We start from the raw sequence: 21,348 nt of genomic DNA, 5'->3' as shown, positions 1-21,348 counted from the left end.
TTTGCATTTTTCATACATAGAGTTGTTTAGTCAAAATTATACAATTATGAAAGTGAAAATGTTGGAAGAGAATTTCTGAATGGAGACTTGGTGAGTCACGTTATCACGTAATGTTGTTTCATTAATTTACTACATACTTTATCATATATTATACGTGTAATTTGATAAAAAAAGTTCTTTTTTCGACTGATAATAGTTATTGGATTAACAACATAAGATTGAAGTAATCATTTTTTGAGTATTAGACAGGTTCTTAAATTTTTAAGTGCTATTAAAAAGCTTGTGCATAAACTCTATCCACGGGACGACCACCGCCAGATAAAATAGAATAAATCCGAAGGCTAAACAACAGAAGCTAGAATTTAAATACCGCACAAGTAGAAACAAAAGCAAACAACCCACAAGGACATTTATTTTACGCTCCTCTACATTTTTTTTTCAATATTAGATAACAATTTTTCTAAGGATACTAAATAATAAGTTGTATAACCCATTATTAAGATTGATAATTTATCACATTTTGTATTTTTTAGACATAGAGTTGTTAGTCGAAATTATACAACTATGAAAATGAAAATATCATAAGAGAATTTGCGAATGGTGACTTGGTGAGTCACGTTATCACGTGTTGTTGTTTCATTAATTTACTCCCTATTTTATCATATATTATACGTGTAATTTGATAGAAAAAGTTCTTATTTCAACTGATAATAGTTATTGGATTAACAATATAAGATTGAAGCAATCATTTTTTGAATATGAGACAGGTTCTTAAATTTTTAAGTGGTTTTAAAATCAAACTTATATACGAGCCGTAAAATAATTGAAAATAACTACTTAGATAATAAAATAAATTTAAGACCGTCGATAACTTCTCATCGTAAGTTAATCCCATGAACTTTTATAGAATTGCTTACCATAAAAGCAAATGAAAATCGCTTTGTCATTCGTTTTATTTGGGTATATCAAATTTGCAAACCAAAGAAAAGGACAGCAATCTAAAGTCATTTTCAATGAGCAAATTAATGTCAATCAAAACTCGCAACTTGTTTTGATTGAATGGCAGGTTAAATTGGATCACATAATAGAAGAAAATAAATATTGCATAAAAATGGGAAAAGAAGAAAGAAGAAATTATCGGTGCCGAATGTGCATGCATGATTTTCAAAAGGACGCAGTATTTTTGGATGGAGTGATCATTGGCGTTGTCAAACAACCCAACGGTGGCTATCGAAGAAGATGCATGTGAGGGTCGCCCCCACCACAATTGTCGCTACGTTTATACACCACATGTGAGTTAAGAGTGCGACCATTTCACTGGCCGATAAATGATTTTCGAGATTCCACATGCATCGCATTCACACGTCACCGAAAAGCTTCCCTAGCTTATAAAATTGATGCTGAGTTCTTTGTATTATTGTCTGTGTCTTGGGCTTGGCTATAGCATATAGCATGTGGGTAGCGAGTAGCGACGCAGCCACCAATTTAGTCTGAAATTGATAAATAAGGTTAAAACATTAGTGAAACGGTGAGTTTTGTAAACCATAGATAGTAGTCTAAATATGACAATTAAGTTTTTAATGTTGTATAATGCAACTAAAAATTTCGATCAAATATAGGTTAGTGTAAGAAGCATATTTTAATCCAATGTAATGCACTAAAATGCAAACTGTCAATTACACCTCAAGATAAATATTATACGAGAACTTTTTTTTTTCCCGAAACTTAAAATCAAGTACTGTGTGGCTTCGTTTGTATTAATCTGTCATAGTCATAAAGTACCATTTTCATTATGGGTGTTTAAAATCCAATCTGATCCGCTTAATCCGTAGATAAGTTAAAATATAATTATATTAACACTATACTATATTTTATCTGATAATAATATAAAATAAAAATATAACTTCCTAAGTAATTAATTTTCATGAATTAATCTAAACAAATGAGATTTTTTTCTTTTTGTTGTGTTATATTTTGAAACTTTAAATGTATTATAGCTTTATTTAAACAATTTATTTATTTAAATCTTATTTGATTTGGAATTTGATCAGTAGTAAAATTATTTTTATATTAAATTTTATTTATTTAGCTAGTTCGTGGATAAGACATGATTAAAAATTTTAAGCCTCAAACCAATCAGCAAAATAGTAGATTAGATATAGATTGGGTCAAAACCGCATTGTATGCGCAGACGTATGTATTGGATTTTGATTGAATTTCATCAATCCGTGGATTGGATTAGATTAAAAATTTATAATATGCAAAATCATGGATCGGATATGAATTGATGTCTAATCTGCAAAATTCAATCCGCGAACACTCCTAATTTCAATACATCAAATAAGCCAAAAAAAAACCCCTTAAGTCCATTTGTTGCCTTAAATGATAATATTTAACAATAGAGAAATTCTAGAATACATTTGTTGTATTATGTTAGTCATACAACAGCAAATAATGTCATGATATATTTGCATTTATTTTGTAAACTATCATGCAAGTGGTGGTTGTATTGAGCTCAATTACACATGTCATGCATGCATTAATTGGTTGTAATACAACAAATATATTCTAGAATTTCTCCTAACAATAATACTAATCTAAATACTAATGTTATAAAATTTCATATATTTTACTATTTATCCGATCGGTTACCCGGTCGATCAGAGAGTGAAACATTATTGAAGGCGAGTAGTATAATGAATGCTTAGAATTTAAAGTGACATGTAATTATGAAGTGGGACGCAACTATGAAAGATAGAAAAAGTAGTAAGAAAAAGAGACGCAAGTTTCTAACTAACGAAAAAATTCAATGGATGGTCACTATTAACCTTGCTTGATGCAATTAAGATTAAGATATATATATATATATAAAAAAAAAGGATTTTACAAATGGCTACTTTCTTGATTGAGTTTTCTGTTAAATAGGAAAATCACAGATCCCGTGCTAGCTTGGTGGGTGAATTTTTTTGGTGAAAATGATTTGCACTGATCATTGTGTTGAAAAAAGGAACATAAGCGGTGGATCATCCTATTTTTCATCTTTTGGGTTAAAAAGGGGAGGAAAGGTAATAGTCAATCCGAAGAAAATTAGAAAAAAAAAAGACTTTGGACTTTTTTGTTGATTGATAGAAACCAAATCATCCTCTATTATCCCATCTTTTTGTTTGCTTTTAAAGCTTTTAGGATTTGATGAATCACGATCATCATCACTTCATTGAAACAGCTGCGTGGTTGTTAGGGCTTTCCACCGCAATTTATGGATTTTTTTGGCTCTTTGTTATTGTCTTTTTAAGTTGACAATTAAAATGGAGGCTTAAATGGCATCCTAAAATCAAATTCACAGGAACTGTATTTCACTTCACTTCACTTTGTATTATTTCCGTTAGTCCAGGCCTAGTTAACCGAAATGAAGTTTTGGGCTGAAAATTTGGAGACACTGAGCAAGCTGGGGCAAGGCCCACATTCCGAGCCCAGTTAATCACGTACTCTCTCAATCGGTCCGCAGCTGTATGCAATCCATCTTACAAAATTTAAACAGAGCTATTATATATATATATATATATATATATATATATTCAATCTTAAGTGCGGGTTTCTTCATTTTTTCTTTTGTTGCGGATGTATTATTATACCGTACAGTTTAATAATATTAAAATTTTATTTTATTAAATTTCACGGTTCAAAAATATGTTAGAGAAAAATAAGAGCTCTCATTAAAAAAAAAATTATATATAACATTTTATGTGCCACAATTAAAAGCTTTTTAACACACATAGTTACAGGTAACATTTTCCAAAGTTATGACTTATGAACAGTTATTTTATGCAATATTATCATTGTTACTTGCTAGGAGTGTGAAGTATGCATTATACTATTTGCTGGGATGATAATTCTTTTTAAATGATGGCAAAATCTATTAGCTCACTCTTGCATCATTGCTCCAAGACTAAGGCATTGCAGCAAGGTATTTCACTCCATGCTGCTGTTTTGAAGATGGGTATTCAACCTGATGTCATTGTGTCTAACCATGTCCTCAACTTGTATGCAAAATGTGGCGAGATGATCTTAGCTCGTAAAGTGTTTGACGAAATGTCCGAAAGAAACCTTGTATCTTGGTCCGCCATGATTTCTGGTCATCACCAGGCCGGGGAACACTTATTGGCACTTGAACTTTTTTCTCAAATGCACCTCTTGCCCAATGAGTACATATTTGCCAGTGCCATAAGTGCCTGTGCTGGCATTCAGTCACTAGTGAAAGGACAACAGATTCATGCTTACTCTTTGAAATTTGGATATGCATCAATCTCGTTTGTTGGCAACTCGCTCATTTCTATGTATATGAAAGTTGGATATTCTAGTGATGCCTTGCTTGTCTATGGTGAAGCATTTGAACCTAACTTGGTCTCTTTTAATGCATTAATTGCTGGGTTCGTGGAAAACCAACAGCCTGAAAAGGGATTCGAAGTGTTCAAACTTATGCTCCGACAAGGTCTTCTGCCCGATCGGTTTAGTTTTGCTGGAGGGTTGGAGATTTGTTCTGTTTCAAATGATTTGCGCAAGGGAATGATATTGCATTGCCTCGCCGTAAAGGGTAAACTTGAGTCAAACCCTTTTGTTGGTAATACGATAATGGCTTTGTATTCAAAATTCAATTTGATAGGAGAAACAGAGAAGGCCTTCAGATTGATTGAAGGGAAAGACTTGATATCATGGAACACATTTATCGCTGCTTGCTCTCATTGTGTGGATTATGAAAAGGGTTTGAGCGTTTTCAAAGAGATGTCAAACAATCATGGTGAGAGACCCGATGACTTTACTTTTGCTAGTATTCTTGCTGCCTGTGCCGGACTTGCTTCAGTTCAACATGGCAAGCAAATTCATGCTCACCTAATCAGAATGAGGCTCAATCAAGATGTGGGAGTTGGTAATGCCCTTGTGAACATGTACGCTAAATGTGGTTTGATTAGCTGTTCATACAAATTATTTAACGAAATGCTCTATCGCAATGTTGTCTCGTGGAACACCATCATTGCTGCACACGCAAATCATGGTCTGGGAGGGTCGGCACTAAAACTTTTTGAGCAGATGAAAGCAACGGGGATAAAGCCAGACTCAGTTACATTTATCGGACTTTTAACCGCTTGCAATCATGCAGGGCTAGTGAAGGAGGGCGAAGCTTACTTCAATTCTATGGAAAAAACCTATGGTATCTCCCCTGACATAGAACATTTTACATGTCTTATAGATTTATTGGGACGGGCAGGCAAATTACTCAAGGCAGAAGAGTACACGAAAAAGTTCCCACTTGGGCAAGATCCAATTGTTTTAGGGACCTTGCTTTCAGCATGCCGGCTACGTAGAGATGTTGTCATTGGCGAACGATTGGCTAAACAGCTATTCCATCTGCAACCTACGACTACATCACCTTATGTTCTGTTGTCAAACTTATATGCTTCAGATGGCATGTGGGGAGATGTTGCAGGGGCAAGAAAGATGTTGAAAGATAGCGGCTTGAAAAAGGAGCCTAGCTATAGTATGATTGAAGTGCAAGGAACTTTTGAAAAATTTACGGTAGCTGAATTTTCTCATTCTAAGATTGAAGAGATAAATTACATGCTCAAAACTTTAAGCTTGGCCGCAGGTGAAGTCTGTTTAAGCCATTTAAGTTAGACAAAAAACATCACCATATGTAAAGAGGAGCAATTTTTTTTTTAAATCGCTAGAGTCACAAATTAATCGTATAAACTCATTCGTATAAATCACATTCATTCTAGCTGTAATGCCAAAAAGCAAAAGTAAAATGGACAACCCAATATCAATAATTAATTTCTATGTATCCAGGTGGAACATTTAAGCGAAGAAAAGTAAATTTGATATGTGTGAGCGTGTATCCTGCGGTGGCTGTTGATGAAGTTTTAAGATATGTTAATTTAATTTAAAGTAATTATGATTTCTAATGATGAAAAAAAAGAGCACGAACCGAACAAACCATGCAAATTACAGACGAACGACAACAAGATCAATATAAGAGATTAGGAATTAATGAAACCCAGCGAGCCCACCTCCTTCAGCATTATATTGGGAAAGAAACTAGACGCTTTAGGTGAAAATAAATTGCAAAATTAGTAAAGGAAACCGCATTCTTGTTCTGATATCAGTAAAAGTTTGATTATAGTATTAAAGACAAATTGTAACATTAGCTTTAATTGATTTTGTAAAATTTTTTGAGATATAATCTGATTTCAAGTACTCAACTTCCTTAGATAAGCCAACTTACTCACGTGTCAATCCGTCGCATGCAGCAAAGGGAGCGATTTTTAAGTATGAGTAGATTTTGCCATTTATCCTCTTAATTGTATAGATTTAGATTTTTAATGAACCCTTGAATCGTGAAAAATGTTTTGGGCCACCTACGATACTTGAACCTTGGTTACATCCGAATATTTCAAAATTTGAGAAAAAAAAAATTAGAAGAAAAATAAAAAGATGATTGCAAAGAAATTGTGGGCTGTGAAGCAAATAATCTCGATAAGCGAATGCCTTGTTGGTTGATCGGAGTTGGGGGTCCCTACAATTGCCTACCAAATTGTAGTCACAAACTCCACATGGGTGTTGATTGTGTTGGACCTTTCGAATCGCAGCCACATTTGATTGGTCTTAAATCAATCGTCGGTGTCATGCTTGTTGTTTTCACTTTAAATAAACACACTCTCCGAGAACTAATTACAGGTTTAAAAATACTTTTAATTTTGGTTCCCATAGCTGTCCCTGCCTGTTTTCTTTTCTTGTGCTGAATCTTATTGGATTAAATATATATAAGCATTTCGCATTTTCTTGTATAATCCTCTCTTTTTCAGTCATTCCATGGACCCCAAATCTTTTAGTGCGGGGAGTTTTTTTTTTTTTTTCCTGTTTAGGTCAAAGAAAAGCAATTAGATAAAAAAAAATTAAATTGGTTACTATTTATTTTTATTCCTTTTCCACTCATTTTGAGGTGGGATTATTGGCTATATATGTATATATATTTCGAAGACAAAAAGTGAGCAGCATATAATATGTATGGGACAAATTTTCCATTTAAAAGGTAAATGGTAATTTTCTATTTGAGTCTAGACGTAATTAATTATATGGTCAAAAGGAAATTAACGTAAGAATAATCATGTTTATCTAAGAGTCTAAATATAAATTTTATTTCGCTTTCACTGGAATCATTTTACAAGTTTCCCTCACTTCATATTTTATGTATTTGGTTTTGGTGTCCCCACCGTAAATTAAATAAAACTTAGTTAATTAACTTATTTGTTGCCATCTTCTTTACTCCATTCTCTTCATGACCACTCGCTTGTTGTTTTGATATTTTTAAAACGAAGAAAAGAAATCTATTATGCACTTTTGCTATATTCCTTGTAATTCTTGGACGTTGAACATTATTTTTTTTGGGGGTTTATTTTAGTCAAATGTAGGCCTTCAAAACAACCAAAATTAAAATTACAAGTAGAAAGATTATTATAACAAACAAAACCAGCCAGCCTGCCCGGCCTTCTTCGCAAGTAATCGAGTGGATGCTATGACCCACGCGTAATGGAAAAATTGTAATATGTGAAGATTGATAATTAAAAAAAAAAATGTTAATAAAGTCTTCCAGTGTAGAAGAGTATTGAATATGGCCATGGATGTTTCGTATTAACTTTGATAACTTTCTCTGTCATGTATTCTTTGAGTTTTAGGGGAGAGGACAAAAAAATCGTGCGGATTCAACAAAACAAGTCTTTTTCATTCAAGACAAAGAAAAATGAAATACGGAACGGCCATGTTTATTGGGGGTGGTGGTGCCAAATTGCATGCCAAAGCACTTTGGAAACTTTGACTCGTCATTAATTTTTTTTTTTGATGTATTAAATTATTTGGTGATTACATTAGGTCTTGATTAATCTAGATTCGAGCTGAGTATGACCATTAGGGCGGCAAAACTCTCTCAACAAGTATTTAACGCAGCTGTATTCTCAAGTCTCAAATCGAAAATTTTAGTTAATTAAGCCTCGAACCGAAGACCTCATCGTTAATTAAAGCTATAAATATCGCACCATTAGGGCTGATATCGATCGAACTCCACAACCTGAACCTAATTATCATTAAATGATCATATTTTATTCGTTTTAATTGACTTTTTTTTATTACGGGAAAAAAATTATATTAAGATTTCGTCAAATTCACAATTAACATGTTATAAGTCTCCATATGTCACGTATCTAAATTATAATATGGGAATATCATTTGGTTGCACTTGATGCCTAATATGTGATTCGATTGAGACTCGTTGCTGTCCATGCATTAAATAAAACAATGATATTATATATATATATATATGATTAAATAAAACAATGATGATATCAGGCGCTTGGTAATCCAAGAGGATTGAATTTAATATAGGTAAGAGCACTCTTGTCTCATTCGATCATAATGGAGCTTTATCTAGTCACTTGTAACATAACCTTAATGATAATTTGAGAGAGTTACGTATTCTTAACTAATTGTTCTGAGGTTTTTCAAAAAAAATATTAATTGTTCTGAGGACGGAGGCACCGCCCTACCCGCCCGCCAAATCAAATAACGAAACCAAACAATGATAAGAATTTGGAAATCCCGCCACGTATACAAGCGGATTGACTAATCTGGTGGAATCAATGAATTGTAGAAACAATTTGAAGCAAGTGATTCGAGCTTTTGGTTCGATCTGCTTATATCTAGAAGCATGAAATTATTTCATAAAAAATTCTAGTGCCAGCATAATGGGCTCCTTTTGAATTTGGCAGCAAATTAGCTAATGAAAGAAACAAAGATCTCGTAAGAGATTGAAAATACAATGATTAGGATTTGGGAGAATATGTATATACATATAAAAAAGTTATTGGGAAAGGAACCATGCAAATAGATCTCAAAATATTAAAAGGTCAAAAATGTTTATGACGGAGAGATAATGAAGAAGGATATGGTTGTCTTGTGTGCCACATCAAATCATTCCCCAGATAAATCCAAATTAAAGACCACTAATTCATAACATGCAAACAAAAATAGTGATGCATGTAACATGCTATGCCTTTATGGGTCACTCCTTTTGCAAATTATAAGGAACAACGGAACATAACTCCACAATAATATATTAAAAAAAATTCATTTATATAGGTATATATGTGTGTGTGTGTGTTTATGTATATGTATATGCATATGTATGTACGTATTGTGTCCTCTTTTTTTTTAATACAGACACACTTTTAAACCATGAGGTTTGAGAGAGTTGGTTTTTAACTCTCATAAACCGCATGACTTTACAGTTTATTAAAAAATAAACCAAATGGTTTAAGAGTGTGTCTGTAATAAAAAAATGAGGGTGTCGCACTTGAGAATGATTATATATAATATGAGAGCATCCTCACTTTAGTAAAGTGAAGATACTAGTAAAAAATAAAAACATAAAATTCATGCTAACACATGTATTAAAATATGTGTATTTTTATATTTTAGTAACGTTTTTATCTTAATGTAATGAAAATGTTTTCTCCACTGTGGACGTGCTCATTTTTCTTATGCGGACACATTTATAATTCATGAGGTTTAATAGAGTCAGTCTGTAATGTTATTACACTGTATAATTTTATAATATATTAAAAATTAACTATATTATATCACATGGCTTAACAGTGTGTCCGCATTAAAAAAATAAAGACACTCGCACTCCATTCATTCTTATACACAATGATTTTTTTTTTTTTTGCCATACTAAAATACGATTCCACGATAAATAAATTATTAGTAGCTTAATTGGAGTTTTTTTTAAAAAAAAGATAAATATATATTTTAAAATATAAAAAAGAAAATGACATGAAACATAATATGATGGAATTTGGTCAAAAAGTGATGGACTTTATAGGATTGATTGCTTGGTTGCCATGTGTTAACAACATATTGATTATTTTTGGGGAAAAACAAAAGGAATTACTCAAATTATAATGCCTTCTTTTGTATCCAACACAAAAGAATTTTAATGATAGTCTCCATGTTTGATTTGAAATGCGTAACATTCACATATCAATAAAACTCTAATTGGACAGCAACGCTTTCTTAAAAAATAATGGACAACAACAAATGGTGGTGGGTGCACTAGGTTGAGTGAGTCATACAACTCATAACCTAAAAGTAAATGTGTTGTAATTAGTGGAAATACAAATATTAATGGGAAATTGCCTTGTGCCCTAATTTGTCTAAATTAACAAGTGATTTATTTTAAGGAGATTTGATTTAGTGCATCTAATCAAACACATTATGATGTATGATTGTGCATATGGTGAGAATTCATTAAGAGAGTAATGGGTCTTATGGTAGAATTTCTCATTTAAAACTTGTGCACCATCAAGCGTACGTGCGGCAACATACACTGTATATCAAATTACTTATTTTGGGTCCCATTTTTTTTTTTTTTTAAAGTGCTTTATTGCTTCTGTAAGACAATGATATTAAGCATCGATTATCATGGGCATTGAGATTCGACGTTCGACGAAAGCTTGACTTTCCAACCAATTAAATTGAAAAATAGAACCATTTATCTATAATTTTATACAAATGCGCGAGTTCTTCTTGACGGCTACTACTGTCAATATCTTATCATTTAATTAAGATTTTAAATTGTATTATAAAAAATATTAATATTTAAAATTAAAAAAATGCTAACATAATTTATAATCTGAAATTAATGCAAAATTATGGTCTTATTATATGTCTGAGAACGTCCAATAATTCGCAACGATCAAATTCATTATTATTTTCTTGTCAATATTTATCACCTCATAAAAATATTAGTTTTGCTATTGAAAGAATCATCTGTTTTAACATAAGTCTTCACCACATGCTCGTTAAACCAACTATAATTGGAGATAATGAGAAGTATATCAAAAGGGGCAGGGGCAATGTCGAAACTACCATTCGGAAAAAAATAATTTTCATCTAATATTTGTCATAAGATTTAATCAAACGAATACAATTATTTCTTATCCGTTTATAAAATAAATTTAATCAAACAAATAGAATAATTTCATTCCCGTTTGTATAAAATAAATTTATACAAAATTTGTGACATTACTATTATTATTTTAAAAAGCAACTCAATTCTGCTCCGTTAATGGCCAAATTCCTACCCACTAGGGTCTAACTCGGTGGTTAGAGTCATTCTCTTACAAGTGTGGGAGAAATGATTCAAGCCCCTATAAATACATTGCAGGGGATTTAATTTAAATTTCTTTTCTTAAAATTTGAGTAAAGACAGTATTTCTCTTAGGAGGAGAGTTGACGTCTCTCAAATATTGAGAGGATTAAATATTTGAACGGTATCGTATTAGAATTAATATAAATTAATCTCAGTAATTATATAATTATAAATAGCATGATCAATAATCTTTTTTTTTTTAAAAAAAGCCAAATTCCTCGTGATTTGCAAACCTCGTGTCTCATGAATTTCGCCTGTACCTAATAAAAACAGGAACTTAAAATTTGTTACATGAATTCATCTAAGGTGACAAATGGACACGGTCTTACACGCGACATATTTTATCACGTTTCCATGGTTTCATAATCAAAACGAGCCGTACGGTCATAAAATGATTAGATAGATTTAGATGTTGCTTGTAGAGATAAAGACACGTCTGTGCCACGTCATGTCAGGATATGCTTAGAATATTATGTGCCAAATTTCTTTTGGAGCCCCTCCACTTTAGCGTATCCGCATTTTATTGGGTAAAAGTTATTTTATTTTATTTTTATAAGTAATAATGTGTAGCATTCGACAAGCCTCATCGACGCGACTTTTCTCGTGCTTAGTCTTTATCGTTTTTGCTTAATGCCCAATTGCATTCGGTCAAATTCTTTCAATTTTGTCTTGATTCATCAAAAAGAAAATTTAAAAAAAAAATGAATATTTATCATTTCGATTAATCGTTTATTTATTTATTTATTTTTTCAATCCATGCCCATACTTAATAGCACGCCTAGAAGAGTTGGAGCCTCTAATTTAAGTGTATATTCTTAAGCTACTTTATCATTGTATTGATCTAAACTCTTTTGACCATTTACCTTAATGCAATATATATTTACTAAATATAAAGAGATAGAAAGTCATTTTTTAATATAAATAACATTTTAATTTTCTTAAATAAATTCCATTTGAATTTGTTTTTTTTAAAATTTATTTATATGAAAAAAATAGTTAATTTAATAACCTTGCCTCGTTCTTCCGACAATCTTTGGCCTATTTCTTCTTTACGGTACTCCCACTACTTGCACCGCATGCAGTAGGAAGTATAAATTCATTTTTGTCTCAGCTAATTATTTTACCTATTTTAAATTTCGTTATTTCAACAGGTTGATGCAAACTATAAGTTTAGAATAAAAGCATAAATCTTAATTCAATTATAGGACTATTGAGAGTCGAAATATGAATTCATCTAATTACATCACAACTTAGGATATATGGAGTATAACTCACAAGTTTGTGCCAATAAACAAGAGATTTATCCTTTTTTTTTTTTAACAGAGAAAGACATTGCTTCAACCCCTTGAATAATCCTCGCATGTGGTAAGGTACTTCAAAATTTAATCTTTTTCAACTTAAGTGTTGAAAAAAATAACATATCATGCTATTTTTAGGGCACATTTTGAGTAGGTCCCATTTAACGAAAGTAAAAAATCTTGTAAGATTCGTATTCTACTCCATTGATATCGTGCACATTTTGAGTGGGTCTCACTATTTATTTTTCTAACATTAAATATTAAAATTTTAATGCTATAGGTAGGAGTTATGCGTAACCCCCCACCTCTTGGTGGATTTTTTTTTTAAGAAAAAAAAAACTCTAAAACTTTAATGAAAATAACATTTCTCTAAATGCAACAGTACAAAATTAGGTCTACGTCAACTTTTCAACCAATTATACCATACTTTATAAAGTTTTTATATTGGGCAAATATAGTGAAAAGGAACAACATTGCAAAGTTAATAAGATCTTGTTAGTCCAATTTGGAGTACCAGCTAAGAAATGAAGGATGCTTGTCCCTCGATACTTAATTACCAAGCTTCATCATTACCTTAGTTGGAGCATTTACTGTTATTTTTTTCACAAAAACGTTTATTAGGAAACACTTTATTCAATATTATTATTCATGACACGCAAACTGTTTGTGCCATGAAAACAGCAAAATAATAATAATAACAAAACAAATCAAAAGGGATAATACAAGAATGATATATGGTCTCACATCAAATTTTATATGAGAGACCATTCTTAATTGAATGTTAAATTTATCTCAATTTTTTGGCCTGGGTGAAAGTAAAATTTTCAAGTTATAATCGATAGAATTCCAATAAGTAGATTATTATATAATAATTAAGAAAAGAAATTTTACATGTACATTATTGCTCCTAATTTATATAAAGAGAGTTATTTTTTAATAAATTTTTTTAGCATTTATATACAAGGTACAATATTAAATACGACTTATTAACAAATTTTAGAACGTAGTTACAACAACTCATAAAGACATAACATACCTCATAAATCATTCACATTAAAGTGAAAATAAAAAGAAAAAAGAAAAACAAACCACCAAAATATTAATTATTTTGGAAAGTTGGAAAAAAAAAGAAAAAAAAATTCATTTTCTTAATCACTCCTTTCAGTCGTAGTCATGCAAACGAATACATGTAAATTAGAAAAAAAAAAAAAAAAAAGAGCCATTAAAATGGATTAAATTGGAGCGTTTTTCTTTGTTCTCAATTTGTCTCAAAGAAGAAGAAGACAGCTCAACTCATCATCTCTTTTTGAACAGCAAAATGAAACAAACAAATTTCCTATTTTCTTCTCTTTCTCTAAATAAAGCTCGAGTCTTTATTACTTCTAACTAATTGAATTTCAATTTTTATAATTTTTTTTTCTTTTGGAAGTTTCGATTTCGTTAGTTGCTTTGGCATTTTGGTGACAATTCAGCATCTGGGTTGTTGCTTAATTCTGTTGTTGTAAATTTGAGAAAATAAATTTACGACATGTCGGTGGTTTCGGCGGCGGGTTCATTTGAGGAATCGCCGACGAGGTCTGTCGGCTCGGTGTCGGAGAGATCTGGGCCGCTTGCAAATCTTAGAGGAGTCCAGTGGCGTATTAATCTTGGGATTTTGCCTTCTTCTTATTCTTCTATTGAGGATCTTCGTAGAGTCACAGCTGATTCTAGAAGAAGGTAACCTTTGCTTATATTTGTTGATTTTTTTTTTTTTTGGATGCTTGCATTTTGTTTGAAACGAACTCCGAAAAATACCCAAAAAGTTTCAATTTTTCATTTTCCATGACGATTTTCTAATGGCGGCTATAAACTCCTTGATTCCTTCAGCTTGGAACTTCTATATATATATATATAATCTAGCTTGGCTACATAAAGTAGGTTGATGTTGATCCTTTGAGAACTGTGTTTGCCTTGTTTGATTGAGATCATGCTTAAGTTTCTTGATGTTTTGTTGTTTCCGTGCTGTGGTAGGGGAGTCCTCTCCTGGGGCTAATAGAGGCCAATTGGTACTGTGAATATTATGCTAAGTTGGTTATATCAAGTTTGATTAACTTGTTTTATGAAAAATTTTGAAGCTTAGTTTTGCTATGAACTATTTGAAGATTTTTATTTATTTATTTATTTTTTGGTGCTTGTTATTTTGTATTCTATGTCATGTTTTGTGGTACTTGATCAAGATGCTATGTTAGTGTAACTTCTCTATGTTATGGTCTAAGATTCTTTTTGAGGCTGTTAGATATAAGTTGAAGTTTTTTGTTATGTTAGATATGCCGAAATAAGAAGACACCTACTTGTTGATCCACATTGGCACAAGGATGGAAGTAATTCTCCTGACCTCGTTATGGACAATCCACTTTCACAAAACCCAGGTAATAATGATTTTTCTGCTCAGACGGTAGTCACATTTTGTATGTATTCGGCATTTGGTGCACCTAGTTATTAGACACCTGCATTGTTAATTTGCACGTGTCTGTGCATTGATTGTGTCATGAATCCATGCAGATAGCACATGGGGACGTTTCTTTCGTAGTGCCGAGTTGGAAAAGATGGTTGATCAAGACCTTTCACGATTATATCCAGAACATGGGAGCTACTTCCAGACACCAGGATGCCAAGGCATGTTAAGGCGAATCTTGTTATTATGGTGCCTTAGGCATCCAGAATTTGGTTACAGACAAGGTAACATGTTAAATATAAGAGCAATTGGGCTAGCGTTTATTTTCCCAAAATACTTAAGAATTTATTAACTCATATAATCTATAGGTAACCCTATTAACTCTCTTCTTCCACTTCATTCTGTCAAGTTTCTATTTGAGACAAATGCAGCAATAATAGTAGCTGCCCCATTCTCCCTCTATTATTTTAACTTCAAATTAAAGGTAACATTACTGAATACCCACCATTAAATCTCATCTGGGAGCAATTGAAAGGGTGAAGAATCTTATGGCACTTGATCTTGAAATATAAATTACCACATGCAGTAAGGTTATAGGTGTTTCCCATGGCTGTATTTTTAGCTCAAAATCTCAAATGAAGCTTCAGTCCGGTCAATTTGACTGCTAAAGTTCTGATGTAATTTTACTTCTCAATTGCTTAGCCCCTCTGCCCTTTCCTCCTAAACATGCATTTTTTCTCCCCTATCCAATGAGAGCCCTTTTTCAGAAAGTTTAACATTCCTGTTTTCTTTTTAATTTTTTAAACAGGAATGCATGAACTCTTGGCTCCGTTGTTATACGTTCTTCATGTTGATGTTGAGCGTCTTTCTCAAGTTCGAAACGAACATGAAGATCACTTCACGGACAAATTTGATGGCTTATCATTTCATGAAAATGACCTAACATATAATTTTGATTTTAAAAAGTTTTTAGATTCCATGGAAGATGAGATTGGCTCCCATGGAAATTCAGTTAAGGTTAGGAGTGTTGATGAGCTTGATCCTGAGATACAGACAATTGTACAGCTAAGTGACGCTTACGGAGCTGAAGGTGAACTGGGTATTGTCTTGTCTGAGAAATTTATGGAACATGATGCTTACTGTATGTTTGATGCTTTGATGGTTGGAAGCCAGGGTTCGGTTTCCATGGCAGATTTTTTTGCTCACTCCCATGCAGATGGGTCTCTTACTTGCTTACTTCCTGTCATTGAAGCTTCTTCTGCTATGTACCATTTGTTGTCTGTGGCTGATTCATCTTTGCACAGCCATCTAGTTGAGCTTGGAGTTGAACCGCAGTATTTTGGACTCCGTTGGTTACGTGTCTTATTTGGACGAGAGTTTTCTCTTGGAGATCTTTTGATAATATGGGACGAGATATTTGCATCAGACAGTAGCAAAGTAAACAAAGATACTGAAGATGATGCAGGCTCTGGATTTGGAATCCTAAGTTCACCCCGAGGAGCATTAATTGCTGCTATGGCAGTTTCCATGATGCTTTATATACGATCTTCCCTGCTTGCCACTGAGAATGCAACTACTTGTCTTCAGAGACTGTTGAATTTTCCAGTGAACATAAATCTGAAAAAAATTATAGGAAAGGCAAAGTCTTTACAGGCTCTTGCATTAGATGCTAATCTCTCATCATCATCTCCCCCATTTAGTGGGGTTTATAACCAGAATAACCCAATGGTGGTGAGAGGTTCCAGCCTTCCATCTGAGTCTATTTCTCCAAGAACTCCGTTGAATGTGGTACCTGATAGTTATTGGGAAGGGAAGTGGAGAGATCTGCACAAGGCAGAGGAACAAAGACATGATAGCTCAGGGAAACAAAACCAAACTCAGAACAAAAGATGGTTGGAAAAAGTAAAACTAAGGTTATCTAGAACAGAATCTGACCCAACCCCGAGAACAGTTGATAATGGCACAAAACATCGGTCATCTATTAGGCGAAGTTTGCTTGAGGATTTGTCCAAGGAACTTGGCTTTGAGGAAGATAGTGAGAAAGATGGTATCTTGGAAGTTTCTACCGAGAAGGATCAACCCTCAGTAGAAGCTGAGGTCCAGAGACAAGACAGTGTCAACAGGGAATTTGCTTGTACATCTGATGAGAGATATCTGACCGGCAATGCTGGCAGTGAGGAAAACTCCTCTATATTCTCAGACCCAGCAAGTCCTGTTAGTGGTGCCAATGACAATGAAAATGACTCAGAAAAAAGCAGCGTTGCTTCAAATTCATCTGTTGATGAAAATGACCGCCAATCCCATACTATGCCTGAAAGTCCTCCTCTTCCCGTCTCACAGACCCCTGATGACATCGTTAAAGATTCTCAAAGCAATAATGATTCTTTGGAAAAATCACAAACGGTACGGAAGGTTCTTTCTGGTAAGTTTCAGTGGTTTTGGAAGTTTGGACGAAACAGTGCTGGTGAAGAGACATCTGAGAAAGGAGGAGTTGCCACTGAGACCAAAATTTCCGCCAATAATGAAAGTAATCAGAGTAATAGCAAAGGTGCCTCTAGTAATGATGGTTCTTGTAAGTCGTCTTCTAGCAGCAAAGGAGAAACTGTTGACCAGAATGTGATGGGGACATTAAAGAATCTTGGGCAGTCTATGCTTGAACATATTCAGGTTACATTCTCTTTTTGCACTCTCATTTGCATGTTCGAAAATACTTCATTATTGAAAAATATATAATATTAGCAGAGCAAATTGGTAGTGTCTATTAGCTCCTCCAACTTGCGATTGATTGACCGGGAGCTATTATATTTCTATTTGCTTTTGATATAATGTGTTACACCTTGGGATAGAAAGTTTTGATTGCTGGTACTTGTCCTGATCCTTGTATTAATCGTGTGTTCCAGGTAATTGAGTCTGTCTTACAGCAAGAACATGGTCAGTTAGGGTCACGGGAGAACTTCTCAAAAAATGTTCTGGTTGGCAAAGGACAAGCTACAGCCGTGACTGCTCTCAAGGAGCTTCGGAAAATCAGCAATCTTTTATCAGAAATGTGAGGTTTGCTTTATTGATGGGTACCACTGTATATACATACATTTTGTAATTATTATTCTTTAGTGAGAAATAAAATGCGGTTCTGTGCTTCTCTTCTAATCCACATTTTCTGTCAGTAATCCAAAATTTTGGCAAGTTACGGAGACCAACATGTATGTCAATACGAGTTTCTGTTGTAGTGTAATAATTGAAAGCCTTAAAGATCTCTTATTTCATTCCATCTCTTTTATGATTCTATCTGAATTCAGTAGCTTTGCACCAAATTCTACAACAATAATGGCCAATGTACTGATCATGTTTACTTGAAAAAAAAAATATTTAATTTTATGTATAATATATATAGGCATACCGCATACAGCGGTGTCAGCATGCATGGGTTTAACATTTTTTAATCTGGTGATAAACGACACATCATTTATGTACATTTCTATTAGACGACAGCTCGTCTGAGGGAAAAACACATAGAAGCCTAGCGGCATAAGTGAATATTGCTTAGGACAAATCGTATATTTATAAAATTGATAGACGACAATTGTTTAGTTTGTTATGAGGAAATACGTCTTGTCGTCTTTGTTGTAAATGTCTAACAGTGCCTTTCGGGGATTGTCTTCCGCAAAATGCTGGGGCAGCCCAACCTGAGAGGTCACCGTCAAAAGTATATTTCATACATAAACTGTAACTGTAAGAACATACTATAATAGCATTAAAACTCTTGATTATGACTTTACTAAAATGATACTGAAACTCTTATAACTGTAAGAACATACTATAATAGCATTAAAACTCTTCTTCATTATCAAGATATAATCATGGACTCACTGCACAACTAAGAATATCGTGACCGTTTCATCAGACTCCTACCAAGTTACTTGCAAAATTTTTAAGTCACATAACAAGAACAATGGATAAAAATTGATAAAAATAAATAAAACCAAGTACCACAGGCTCATAATGGATATAAATTAAATATACGTGCATTTCAAAATCAAATAACGTACGTATTTGAGCTTCAGACGGAAGCTTCTTCGGGGATCTTGGTTAATGGATCCATTAGTTTTAGATTTCAAGTTCGTATCCAGCAGCTACCGTGACAAAGGCTTTCTTCATGTTTGGCTTGGGCTAGATTTTCAATGATTGGAGAGCAGCCGAGTTTTGCTTATTGAGTTTTGCAGAGCAGCTGAAGCTTTTTCTCAGAGTTGACTGACATACGCCGGTCATTTGTTTCTTAAACTTTTTGTCGTTCTGGCGTCCCTAAGATTATGAAACATGTTGATGCGAGATTCCGGTTCTCCTCGTTCTACGACCAGGATCTCTGTTCGATCAACTTCCCCACGACCAGGAGGTCTCCTAGTAATGCTTCTTCTCCAGATATCCCTGCACACACAGACAAGTCAGAGTACGCCGGTTGTTCTCCCGGCGTAAACCCTCCGACGCTCAAGTCAGATATCAAGGTTCGGGGAACGCTTGCCACAAGTCTTATGGTTTTTTCGTGGTTTTTTTCTTTTATCTCAAAAATGCTAACCCTTTTACCTTCGTTGGCTACCTTTTTATAGGCTTCCTCTGAATCCCAGTTTTCCGCTTTTTTCGAGACGGTCTGGGGCTCTGACTGCTGCATTATGGGCAAACGGGGGATCTTGCGTGTTACGCCATGATTCAGGGGAAAGCGTGGCTGTCGTGGTTCTGTGAGATCTTGCGTGTTACGCCACGGTTCAGGGGAAAACGTGGCTGTCGTGGTTCTGTGAGACCTTGCGTGTTACGCCACGGTTCAGGGGAAAGCGTGGCTGTCGTGGTTCTGTGAGATCTTGCGTGTTACGCCACGGCCCAGGAGAAAGCGTGGATGTCGTGCCTAGATTCTCGGGCTGGAGAGCATGTCTTGCCAACTGCCGTCGACCGGGTCTCCTCGCCTATCGACCTCTAGCCGGAATGGCCGTATACCTTTTATAGGGAATTGGCCTCGCGGATGACAACATTGTGGACGAGCAGGATATTTCTGCTCCTGTTCCTCCGCGCACCAGGCTTTTACGGAACACACCGGTTCGCAGAACTCTGCCATCAGATATCTGCTCGTCATTCCTGGTCTCGTCGACATATTTATCCCAAACAGTATCTCTCCCAAACAAAACACATATCAACATAGTTTGGATTCATATTTAAGCATGTTTTTCAAATTAAAGTTTTTTTTCCTTAGTTTTATCCCAACATACAAATAACTTATTTTTCGATGCTGGAAAAAACAATCATGTAAAAATATATGAATAATTGAAATGTTTTTTTTTTTACCCTAATTAGTTGTTTAAAAAAAATGATTCCTAACTCTCGTTAAATTCACATGGAATTCAGCAGTATAGATGGTTTCAAAGTGAAACTTAAAGATGATTTGTCGTCTACCTGTTTCTGAAATAAATGGCGTGCCATTTTTTCTCAAACTCTACATGATGAGTCATAAATAGTACGTGCATATTATTTGCACTTGTCATTGGTAAGAATAAAGGGCATGGTATGTTGGCTTCACGAGAATCACAGGAACAACATGTCATTCCCTAACAAACTAATAAACGACGTGTCATCTGTGTGTCCTACGTGCAAATTAGAATCTAAAGTGAAATTTTACAATGGCTATTTTTTTAAAAAAAAAGTTAACGGCATTTTTTTAAATTTTTTGCCAAGTATGGTTTAAAAAAAAAAAGAAAAGAAAGAACATTTACAAATAGATGGGCTACCTTTGATATTATTTTGGGTTAGCTCGGGGTCTTTCAATTTTCTAAATTTACTTTTGTAAATAGTCTCTCCATCAACATATATCAACGAAGTATGAATTCATCTTTAAGCGTGATTTTTAAATTAAAGTTTTTTTCTTAGTTTTACCCAAATACACGAAAAAATTTATTTTTAGTGCTTTATAAAACAAACATGTAAAAACATAGGAATAATTGAAATAGTTTTTTTAATCTTATTTAATTGTTAAAAAACAAGCGATCTCTCAGTATCATTAAATTCAAGTGGAATTTAGCACTGTAGATGACATGTCGTCTTCAAGTGAAATAATCCATTATCTCATCATCCAGAGCTAATGAAGCAAATGACATGTCGTTTTAGATTAATATTTAAACAACGGGTTGTAAATACTATGCGCTGGCGCATACTGGTCACACTAGTTGTTTATAGGAATATCGTGAACGACATGTCAACTTTACTATAACCATAAGAACGACATGTCATTTCTTTATTAACCAAAAGAGGATGCGTCATGTTTGTCATGCGTGCAAATTAAAATCTAAAATATTGAGTGTACCTATCATAGAAAAAAAGGC

The 21,348-nt window shown here is 33.7% G+C and overlaps 2 protein-coding genes across 2 annotated transcripts; both read left to right on the top strand.

Annotated features, from left to right (window-relative positions):
• The first annotated feature begins 3,636 nt into the window (after window positions 1-3,636).
• On the top strand, window positions 3,637-5,818 carry LOC102627142 (pentatricopeptide repeat-containing protein At2g13600-like). Its single transcript, XM_025097219.2, has one exon. The coding sequence runs from the start codon at window positions 3,901-3,903 to the stop codon at window positions 5,668-5,670; it is 1,770 nt and encodes a 589-aa protein (XP_024952987.1). The 5' UTR covers window positions 3,637-3,900; the 3' UTR covers window positions 5,671-5,818.
• Window positions 5,819-13,794: 7,976 nt separating this feature from the next.
• Window positions 13,795-18,140, top strand: LOC102627438 (uncharacterized). Its single transcript, XM_006474192.4, has 5 exons — window positions 13,795-14,271; window positions 14,860-14,963; window positions 15,097-15,273; window positions 15,798-17,656; window positions 17,890-18,140. The coding sequence occupies exons 1-5, from the start codon at window positions 14,084-14,086 to the stop codon at window positions 18,037-18,039; spliced, it is 2,478 nt and encodes an 825-aa protein (XP_006474255.1). The 5' UTR covers window positions 13,795-14,083; the 3' UTR covers window positions 18,040-18,140.
• The last annotated feature ends 3,208 nt before the right edge of the window (window positions 18,141-21,348 follow it).

This window comes from Citrus sinensis, chromosome 9, assembly GCF_022201045.2.
Source record: "Citrus sinensis cultivar Valencia sweet orange chromosome 9, DVS_A1.0, whole genome shotgun sequence".
Lineage (NCBI taxonomy): Eukaryota > Viridiplantae > Streptophyta > Magnoliopsida > Sapindales > Rutaceae > Citrus > Citrus sinensis.
The sequence above is the reverse complement of the archived record's forward strand: the minus strand, read 5'-3'. Positions and strand labels throughout refer to the sequence as shown.